The sequence below is a fragment of the Spinacia oleracea genome, chromosome 1, assembly GCF_020520425.1.
Source record: "Spinacia oleracea cultivar Varoflay chromosome 1, BTI_SOV_V1, whole genome shotgun sequence".
In the NCBI taxonomy this organism is placed as follows: domain Eukaryota; kingdom Viridiplantae; phylum Streptophyta; class Magnoliopsida; order Caryophyllales; family Amaranthaceae; genus Spinacia; species Spinacia oleracea.
In genome coordinates, this window is record NC_079487.1 from 107,835,115 (window position 1) to 107,846,923 (window position 11,809).

At 38.0% G+C, this 11,809-nt stretch overlaps 1 protein-coding gene across 1 annotated transcript; it reads right to left on the reverse strand.

Annotated features, from left to right (window-relative positions):
• Positions 1 to 583: 583 nt before the first annotated feature.
• On the reverse strand, positions 584 to 6,319 carry LOC110786770 (RNA-dependent RNA polymerase 6). Its single transcript, XM_021991346.2, has 3 exons — positions 5,998 to 6,319; positions 2,028 to 4,758; positions 584 to 1,833 (listed from the first exon to the last, which is right to left on the reverse strand). Exons 2-3 carry the CDS (start codon positions 4,755 to 4,757, stop codon positions 937 to 939), a joined length of 3,627 nt encoding a protein of 1,208 aa, XP_021847038.1. The 5' UTR covers position 4,758; positions 5,998 to 6,319; the 3' UTR covers positions 584 to 936.
• Positions 6,320 to 11,809: the final 5,490 nt, after the last annotated feature.

Genomic DNA, 11,809 nt, shown 5'->3' on the forward strand with positions numbered 1-11,809 from the left:
GAATTTCTACTACTCCGTATAAGTTTTGTTACTCAGTACTTGTTCGTAGTTGTGACAAAATCACAGATTTTACGTAGCAGCCATGGTAAAAAGAAACTATAAGTATGGAAAATAGCACCAGTTGAATACATAGTCAGAGTTTAAAGAGATTGTATTTGTATCCCTAATATCTACAGCAAAGGTTTATCTGTTCTATGTTATGTCTCTAAAAAAAAATTAAAAAATTATTCAATTACTTTTAAAACCAGACAAAATAAGAAGAATTAAAATGTCTGTTATCCTCAGGAATTGCTTAATTATATAAGCCAGCTTGAGTAACAACTTTTTCTGTCTTGTAGCAACTTCACTACCAACCAAGGACAAGTTACATACCAACTCCCAAGGAATATTTTGTTTATCTTCTTGGTTTGGCCTATCAACCTATGCCTTACAAGACCAAGGAAACCTTCTTGAGCTGGAGGATCCAGTCATAATGGATCTCCATGAACAAGATCGGGTATTCAATCAAATCTTTTGAAACCAAACCCAGAACAGGTTAATGCAATCCATAAAAGTCATAGAAATAGCTATTCAAACAATGCCCTGATAAATATGATATGATATTAGGTCTGATACCAGTTTCAAGTATCCAGAATTAGACCTGTGGTTCAAAATCCCTCATAGGTGAAAAGGTCTAAATAAATCAATCACAGTTACAGCTAACTTCTGAGCTACAAAGGTAATAGATGGAATACCATGACCAACAGATGAAGTTACCTTAAAAAAGATACTCAACAGTTCCATAAGATCACATATGGAGGCTGCAGCATAGACATCAGCATATGTGACAAGACTAACAACAACAGGACATAGTACATAAGCATCACACAATGAGAAACTTACACTAATGGCAGAGTGGCCTTGCAGCCAACGTATGTCAACAGACACGAGCATTCATCAGGAAATTTGCATGCACTTTGCGAGGTGATTCGCCAAAGAATTGATTGGCTTCTGCATGGCATCCCTTGTTCCCTTTTCTCCTGCACGCTTTACTTTGATACGAGCAAGGTAATCAGCTGGGACCCAAGCAAAACTCAGAATTACATCCACCTGTTTTTCATTATCAGGGCCTTGCAACTCCAATGACTTTTTCACCCATTCAGGATGATAAGTCACTTGATACCATGCCGATGCCTTCTTCTCATAAACCAAGTTCTTCTCCTCATCGCCTAGGTGCTCAAAATCAGAACCGAGTTTATCAAAATGTTGCCTAAACTCTTTCTTTAGACATTTGTAAGAATGTTTGAGCTTTTCCTTGAGCTCTCCTTGTTTCCTACCATTGAACTTGACCATTGACCGTATATGTCCTGTTACAATCTCCTCTTCGTTGCTGACATTATACTGCGCCAACAGACTGCAAATCTGTCCTACATATGAGCACTTGAGACCCCATGCCTCGTTTGTGAAATCATCTGAACCCAGAACCTCCAGATCTGTATCATAAGTTATACCCTTAGGACTGACATTTATTAATTCATCAGAACGGGAACTCTCTACACCATAAGCATCCACAATTCTCCTGTACAGTCTTCCCAGAATCTTGTCAGACTTGTATGAGTAACTCTTATCTTTCCCCATGAAATCAGGGTACATTTGGGGTTTTAGATCGTTAGGCATGGTCACCACCTTCCCTGTCTTTGGGAAATCCACAGCCAACGCAGCAAGTTCTGCTAATCTAAGACAATCTTCATCTAATGCTCCATATGGACTAATATCAGAATGAACTACATGAGCATTGCAGATTGTGCCTAAGCTTTCATTAACCATGTTCTTCGTGAAGAAATCTATAATGTCCTGCAGAAATAATAACAAAAAATGAGAAACAAAACATAAATTCTCAGAACAAGTTACATTGGGTAAGATCAAAACAAGTTTTTGAATCGGGATGAAGTATGAGTAGATCAAACTTGTAAGCTGCCAGACTCCGTCAAACAGAAGGACATAAATGAAAATGTGCCATTGACAATGCTTTTGGTTAAAAATAATACCTGTACATTCACTGGACGAGGCAATTCCCTTACTGCAGCAGGTGTATACTCCATGGGTATCCAACTTCGCTTACTAGGTGGGATAAGATTCTCATCCCAAGCAACAAAGTATAGATCTCCATCCAAATCACTGCCTGACGCTTCATTTGGGTGAGGTCTCTCACCATTTTGAGGGAAAACAAGACAATCGAAGAGGTGATGCAACTCTGGGCGATCTACAGCCTCAAGAATCCTTATATCTCCGGGATGAAGACAAGGATTTTTGGCAACAATAACCAACCCCTTTATGATTTCTAAATTCTTTTTCACATCTGAAAACCTTGTTCCGTGTTTAGAGAAGTTGTTCTCCAGCGAAGGTTTAGACACCTGTACAAAGCATTGACCTTGTTCAAGTACACCAACTTCATCTAGACAGCCCATCAGCCATCTACCCAACTGAACAAATATTCTAGCCTTTTCTCTGAGGTCCACCAGCTGTGCTGCCCTAATGCAAGATAACATGCCTCCGAGATGAGGCTCCATTTGTGGCTTAAAACCAGCACTTAACATGATTGCTGCCGTATTACCTTGCTCCGCACATGAAGCTGTTACGACATCAAAAGCCACATCAGTATCCACCAGCATTTGATCGAGTTTTGCTGTCATTGTTTCCTGCATTCTCCAAAACACCTCATCAGGAACCTCGAGTGCTGAAAGCAAAGTCACTATTTGTCGGTTCAGAAACCCCGGTTGGAATCTTGTCCAAGAACAAACTTCAACAACTGTGTGCCCAGATATAAACTTATTCATACTTGGACGAAGATAAATTTTTACTTTGTCATCCTTTGGAGGCCAGCATGCCAGAACACCTTTGCAACCTCCAAACCGGATCTGATACGCACAAGGTGGATTGTCTTTTAGTTGCAATTTTTCTGCAACCTCGATGGCAAGATCTGGTGATATGATGCCAATTCCATCAGAGAAAACATAGTTGTTCCTTTCAATATCTGGAAGCTCAGATTCAACTTGGTCAGATGAAACTTTGACAGTCGCGTACGTGGATGAGAAACACTGTCCCATCCTTGCAGCACACTTGGCAACGTTCTTGTTAGTGAACTTTCCCATCCAGTTTCTGATGCTGTTTACAGTCAACCTCCTGTCCTTCTTGTCTTCAGCAAAGAACCAAGCAGAACGATCCCTCAACTGATTGGAAGAGAATGCCAAAAAGGTGTACATCCTCCCACACAAGTAAAATCCTTGCTTTAACATCACGTTCACTCTCTTGAAGACTGATGTCCTTTGAAGATATGTATTTGATGTGATCATCTTCACAATTGGAGGAGCGTAGTAGGAAAGGACATTTGCATTCAACATTCGCATTCCTTCATCCATGAAGGTTACTCTTAGAAACCGATCAGATACATCTCTGTACTGCCTAAGAACCCGATTGGAAAGTTCAACTTCAGGAGGAAGACAGTAGGCTTTGGTTGGGGTTATGATCAGCCTCCTGACTTCCACAATATCAGACAACTGTGTTGGGTCCTTCAGCAGGCTAGGATTCCTAAGCAACCAATCACAGACTAGTTTCAGCCTTTTTTGAGCATCGAACACTGGACGCTTGTAGGAACAAATGTGCCTTAAAGCAGCCAAGTTAACCTCCGCTGGTTGAGTTCTAAGCAGATTGAAAAAGTTCCCCGTTAGTTGGTGCTGGTTTATGATTCCTTTATGCACAGCAGCATTCAGCATAAAGGTTACTTCAAATGGAACACCTTCTTCGTGTTGGACACAGAAAAAGGGGTCAGATATCTGCATACTGAAACTAGGTTCATCCGTGACCTTAAGTGCCAGACTTGAATGCTCCACTCGGACGTTTGCTCCTATAAGATACTTAATAGCTCTCTCAAGCTTCGGACCATTACGAGGTGGGAGTGAAATTCTGTACGAATTACATCTACCAATAACCCCAGTAGGCGTGAAATCTGTAGTCCTTATCCAAGGATCATCGTCGTCTAACAAATCAAATGGAACTGACTCAAAAATATCATCATCAGCACTACGGTAGGAGAGCAGGGGAGAAGAAGAAAGCTGCAACAAGATAATTAGTCCTGATCTATCTGTATAACGTTTGATCTCATTAATCTCCCTGACAAAAAATTCAACTTTGAAATCGCATTTAATAACAGCATTTTTCCTTTCGTCTTTGAATGAGAAAACGGTCTCCCTTGTGAAGTTGAACTTGCAGGTGTTATCAAAAGGGTCGACAAGGAACTTAACCCCTCTAGAAGGTCCTTTCCAGCCAACAATCATTTCATCCTGTTTAACAAGAGTCCCGATATCGAGACGAACATCTGTCATCTTAAACGGAGTAGTCGTTCTCCTCTTCTGATTAGTACGAAAGAGATTCATAGGACCAGCACTAACTTTGAGCACTTTCCCAAACAAAATAAGATCATTTCTCCCTGCAGCATCCAGGACTTGGCTTACTGATTCAGGGGTAGCAAAATGCACAAAAGCGTGGGGCTCCACCTTCTCATAATCATCTGTATTATCCAAATCTTCAGTACTTTGAAGTTGGAAGTCTGGGTATGACTCTGGAGGAGTCCAGGATTTCTTCAATCTGCACCTCCAAACAAGCACCCCCATTTCATTCTCGAGGAATTCCGCAAACATTTTAGCAGTGACATCATTATCGAACCCACCAAAACTGAGTTGAGTAACCACTGAACTTCTTTCATTATTCTCTGATCCCATCCTGCATAAACGCAAATTAGACCAAATCAATGCAGATCCCTTTATATCATAATTTAGCTAGATACATCCAACAACAGAAAAAATTAGTTAATTTTAAATCACACAAAGTTTGCATTTACCAGCACCAAAAGATCACCTTGGCATCTACTTTTCCCATAAATTTTATCAGTTCTCCATAAGGATGGCATCATACATTCATACTACAGGTATTACTTGCTAGACTAGGACATAACATTTCTACAATAGCAATACGGAGTATTTCAAACCTCAATATTCATATTGTTAATCTGAAGCTCTCACATAAACCATGTTTAAGACCCTATGTGTATGACTCTCTCGCAAAATAAGCAAAAGGTAACACATTCCACAAGAGACCCTAGCCAAACATTAAAGGCCTCATAGAACTTTTCAGCTTTCATCACTATGAGAAAGCCGCATCTCTTCCAATGTGGAAGGAAATTGAGACTTTGGTCAAGTGTAACTAAGTGTTTAACATCCAATCACGCCCTATAGGCCTATATATGTTAGTAGTATTTGTAGCGTAAAACGATTAACCCGTCATAGAGAACACACATTAATATTCATGACTCCATTTAGCAATATATTCATGACTAATCGAGCAACTCGTAATCAAAGTGGGATTACTAGTAGTTATGAAAATGCAAATGTAAACATAACATCAAATTATAAATCACATACTTCCATAAAAATCAAGTAACAAGTTATGCTAATCATACAAAAGATAATCAAGAATGCCCTAGTTTCGACATCAAAGAATAAAATTGCAAATAAATCAAATGGCATAACATCAAACTTTAAATCAACTTTTTCCATGAAAAAACAAGCAAGATGCTAACCACGGAAAATCTAATCAACAATGCCCTAGTTTCGACATCAACGAATTAAATTTGAAATAAATCAAATGAAATTTCAACACTTAAAAAAAAAACTCAAACTTTCACTCCATTTCACAAATTTACACCCGAAACTCATTAATTCGCAAAATTCAGGAAAATTAAGGCCATCAAAACAAACAATATTCCGAAAGAAAGTGAAACCCTTGTCCCTAATCAACAATTATCTCTCAGAAAACAAACAAAAAAAACAACACAGTCAGGGTTTTATAATGCAAAAGAAAACCCCACAAAAAAATCAAACAATTGAAAGCGTATGGGAAATGGGCAGTGCTTAAATTGCAAGAAATTAGTAAAATTAGCAAGAATTTTTAGATAAAATTTACCTGGGTATTCAAATGTTGATCGCTGATGGTGAGAAAGAGAGTTTCTTTGGAAAGAGGGAAAGAAAGGCAAGGAGAAAGTAAAGTGTTGAATATTTCCGGCAGTTTTAGTGCGGTACTGTGAAATTGAGACTGTTCATTGTACTTTGTTCTTTCTCATTCGCTTCGCATGGAAGTCTTTGACATTAATGAGTGCGATGAGAGAGAATTTGAGGAAGACCCTCTTGTATCCTTGTATGATTGTATCTACTACTCCGTGCGATTCTACGGTACGGACTACGGTCTACGGGTCAATGAGAGTCACACTCTAATAAAATGGTTTCCCGCCCCCAATGTGATATGCATATGCATATGCAAGGGACTTCACTAGAGGGTATAATAAATTGGATATCCATTAATTCGATTTATCCGCAATTATTAAATTGATAGATATCCGAACTAAATGGATGAGATGCGGGTGATAGATAAAGCGGGTGACGGATCGGGTCGGATATGGATGATGATTGCTCCATCCGTTAATCATCCATCCACCCGTTTAATATATTTTCTTCTAAAATTTTAATAAAAATGTTAAATAGTTAAGAAAATAATTTAATTTCTTGTTGCAATTTTTTTTTTCAAAACAACAATTCTTATTTTTATAAATTTTATTATACAATATAAATTTTATTGATAAAAAAAATATATATTGGTGTTGATTTAATTATTTTTTTAATATAAAACATCCATCCGTTAGTCACCCGCTTCATCCGCGGATGATGGATGGGTGGATACGGATGACGGGTTAAGCGGGTGACGGATGGATGCAGGTGGAGCGGATTGTTAAACGGATGGATGCTGGTGAAGCTTCATCCGACCCGAATCCGATCCATTGTCATTCCTACTAGAGGGGTTAGAAGCTGGTCCGACCTGAAAAAAATATATCTGTTTCGAACTAATTAAACTTGTTTGACCCGAAAAATTCAGAATCCGAACCCGATTTGTAACTGACTTGACTCTACCGGACACTTCTTTTACTCGATCTAAACTCCACCTGTAACCAGTTTGATCGGACCCGAACTCCACCTGTCAGTCTGTCACCGGTTGGATTCCACCCAAACTCCACCCGACATCGGCTTGATCCAACTTGAAATTCATAGGAGTGTAGGACACCGATTTGACTACGCCACTACGGGGTAATGAGATATGTCGTATGCATCTCAGTCTCGCAAAAAAACACGGGATATGTTTTTCGTGGTTATCCATTAGTTTCATGGGTCACGAGGTATGTTTTTCGTGGGTATCCATTAGTTTGATGGGCTAGTACAACTTAGGCTTCGTCCTGTTCGACTTATTTTGGCTTACTTAATACAAAATAAGTCCAGTTCGACAAAATAAGTTTTTTTTTTCCAGATATTTTCACACACAAATAAGTCTATTTTCAGACAAAGTAATTTTTTCAGATAATTTAAGATTAGTTCAGTTAAGTTCAGATAATATAAGTTCAGACAAAACAAGTCGAATAAAACGGAGCCTTAGTATAAATTACTCTCAAGCTTATACGAATATTCAAATATTATTATTTTACTACTTTTTATAAATTATTTAACTGAATATTTCCCCTTAAAGCTAATGGATAATTAAAAAAAAGTTTAAAGTACCCATTTAATCATCTAATGTGCAATTTTTGTCATGTTACATATTACCTATTTTATATGCTTAATGTGCTAATTTAACCAAAATACCATGTATTCGATATGACTAATATGCTCACTTGAACAAAATATTTAGTAGATATTTTTTTTCATTATTGATAAAGTATAATTTTTTGACTAAAATGTTACCAAAATCATTTCTAACAAATTATTATTACGTGATGTCTACTCTGTATTGTCATATTTTATACTCTGTAATCCAATATCTTTTCCGAACGTAAACAGTTTATTAAGGAGAGAGGGGAAAAAGTAGATAATGTTTTAATAAAATAGATTTCTAGAGGGAAAAAATTACACCAGGAACTCAGGAAGTGACATGATTATTTATGTTTAAGTATAAAGTTATAGATTTGATTCATATACATTGAAATGTTTCTAACAAGACCCCACATAACTATAATATTTCTTATAGGGTTAATGAGATTTCATGGCCAAACTTTGAAAATATTATATGGATATTTGGACTAGGAAATGTTAGGTTATGATTCATATGACAATTCATAAATCATGCGGAAACAACCATTTAGCCAGGAATACATATTATTTACACATAATCATATAGCATAATTTAGATGCATACTCTTTGTTGCGTGCCTTCCCTAGCTGCGCCTGAACCGAACAAGAACAAGTCTTTAGGACTCCAAGTGTCGTCCCTCCGTAGATAGTCCACAGCACGTCCGGATCCGCCTTAAGATTGACCAACTAGAATCGCCCTTAAGGTACTAGAATTTTCGGCACTCTTAGGTAAGAAATATGACTGAATTTTTCTCTCAAAACTCACTTTGAATACTTGAATTATCTCACTTAAAATATGTGACCCTAGGCACGTATTTATAGAGTTATGGAAAGGGAATTGGAATCCTAGTAGGATGCGAATTAATTAAACTTAGAATCCTACAAGAACTCTAATTAATTAATGGAAATTTTGGTATTTACTACCTTTAAAATACACCACTTTTGTATTTACTACCTTATGAAATTTTTATTTTAAATTACTATCTTAAACTTCCAGATTTTTTTATTTACTACCACTTTACAGTTTTCTCATTTTAAAATTAAGATATCTCTTTCGTTTCTTCATCGTTTAAAGTGATTCGAAGTTCATTATTTTCCTTTTTCTATAGGGATTTCATTGAGAATGTCATTTCAAATAAATTCGTTTGATAATTCATAAATAATTTAAAATTTTAAAAATAATATTTAATTTGTTTAAACTTTTACGAAATGTTAAAAGGTAAGATCCCTATGGAATCCTTACATATAAATGAGAAGAATGGGCTTTGAATCACTTAAAATGATTAAGAAACGAAAGAGATATCTCAATTTTAAAATGAGAAAATTATAAAATGGTAGTGAATACAAAAAAAATGGAACTTAAAGGTAGTAATTTAAAATAAAATTTTCATAAGGTAGTAAATACAAAAGTGGTGTATTTTTAAGGTAGTAAATACCAAAAAATCCTTAATTAATTTATCCTTTTAGGAATAGGAATTTAATCATATACTAACTCTAATAGTTTTAGGAATCATGCATGAACACAAACTCACACACACACGGCAGCCACGAGGGCCGCCCATGCGTGTGCGTGCGAGCAGCAGCCCACGCAGCGAGGCCATGGCCTTGGCGCGCGCTGGGCCTGCCTTGCGGTGGGCCTGGGCGCTGCCTTGGCTGGGCGCGCGTTTGGCTTGCTGGGCGATGGCCCGACTTCGTGCTGGGCCTTCGTCCGGCAGGCCTCGTCCGATGCTAATTCGTACGATACGCTTCCGATTAAATTCCCGGTTCCGGAATTCATTTCCGATACGAACAATATTTAATATTTCCGATTCCGGAATCAATTTCCGTTTCGAACAAATATTTAATATTTCCGTTTCCGGAATTATTTTTCGATTCCGATAATATTTCCGATTCTGACAATATTTCCGTTTCCGGCAATATTTCCAATTCTGGCAATATTTCCATTTCCGATAATATTTTCCGATACGTACCATGTTTCCGTTTCCGGCAACATCTACGACTTGGATAATATTTATATTTCCGATACGATCCATATTTCCGTTTCCGGCAATATCATCGTATCCGGAGTATTCATTTCTTGCCTGTGACGATCTCAGCTCCCACTGAAACCAAGATCCGTCGATTCCGAATATCCATAGATGGAGTATCTAATGCCATTAAATACTTGATCCGTTTACGTACTATTTGTGTGACCCTACGGGTTCAGTCAAGAGTAAGCTGTGGATTAATATCATTAATTCCACTTGAACTGAAGCGGCCTCTAGCTAGGCATTCAGCTCACTTGATCTCACTGAATTATTAACTTGTTAATTAATACTGAACCGCATTTATTAGACTTAACATAGAATGCATACTTGGACCAAGGGCATTATTTCCTTCAGTCTCCCACTTGTCCTTAGGGACAAGTGTGCATTTCCTAATTCCTTTATCGCTCGATGCTTGCTCTTGAACATAAGGTAAGAGTCGTCATCCTTATTATGTCCAGAGGTGTTCCTCGGTTTCAGAGTTCAACTGATCAAATAAACAGATAATCATAGCCTATGATTCATCCGAGCACGGCCATGCATTTCACAGTTTCTAGCTCTCCGAGTGGCCTTGTACAACTTTTAAGCATCTCATCCCGATTTATGGGAGGACAATCCCAATCTTGCGATCTTGAGATTAGACTTCGTTTGATAGGTGATTACCTGAGCGTTGCCTTTATAGCCTCCTTTTACGGTGCGACGGTTGGTCAACGTCAAAGCAACCAGTTCTCAAACAAGTAATCTCAAATCACTCAGGTATTGAGGATTTAGTGTCTAATAATTTAATGAAATTTACTTATGACAGACTTTCATCTCTTGCAGTAAAGTTTCATAGGTCTTGTCCGATACTAGTCTTCCCAAAGTAAGTATCTATGCAAATGATTATGACATTGCCATGTCCACATAGTTCAAGAAACAGAACTACTAGTCATCTTGCATTCTAATCGTCTAACGTTTTCTATGCGTCCAATTTTATAGAAAACTCCGACTAGGGACCATTTTCAACCTTTGACATTCAAGTTCACTTGATAGACATTTCTTAGTCACAGGACTGGTCCTGACAGTCTATCTTGAATATATCGTCAAATTGAAGGGACTCATCATTTAATAAACCACAAATTAAATGGAAAAATGAATTCTTTTCATTTATTGTGAATGATTAACCAATAATGTTTTACAAAGATTTAAACTCTAAAACTTTAAAACATTAAACAGAGACATCAAAGCCATTCTCCAATATGCTTGATTCCCATAGCTGCAGTGTGCGAGTTGTGCTTCGCCTGCGGCAGAGGTTTAGTTAATGGATCTGATATGTTGTCATCAGTTCCAATTTTGCTTATCTCGACTTCTTTTCTTTCAACGAACTCTCGTAGAAGGTGAAATCTACGAAGTACATGCTTGACTCTCTGGTGGTGTCTAGGCTCTTTTGCCTGTGCAATAGCTCCGTTATTGTCACAATACAGGGCTATTGGTCCTTTAATGGAGGGGACTACACCAAGTTCACCTATGAACTTCCTTAGCCATATAGCTTCCTTTGCTGCTTCATGTGCAGCAATGTACTCCGCTTCAGTTGTAGAATCCGCAATGGTGCTTTGCTTAGCACTTTTCCAGCTTACTGCTCCTCCGTTGAGGCAGAAGACAAACCCAGACTGTGATCTGAAATCATCTTTGTCGGTTTGGAAACTTGCGTCCGTATAGCCTTTAACAATTAATTCATCATCTCCACCATAGACCAGGAAGTCATCTTTGTGCCTTTTCAGGTACTTCAGAATGTTCTTGGCAGCAGTCCAATGCGCCTCTCCTGGGTCTGACTGGTATCTGCTCGTAGCACTGAGTGCGTACGCAACATCCGGGCGTGTACATATCATAGCATACATTATTGAACCAATCAATGATGCATATGGAATCCCATTCATTCGTCTACGCTCATCAAGTGTTTTTGGGCACTGAGTCTTGCTTAGAGTCATTCCATGAGACATGGGTAGGTAGCCTCGCTTGGAGTCCGCCATCTTGAACCTATCAAGCACCTTATTGATATAAGTGCTTTGACTAAGTCCAATCATCCTTTTAGATCTATCTCTG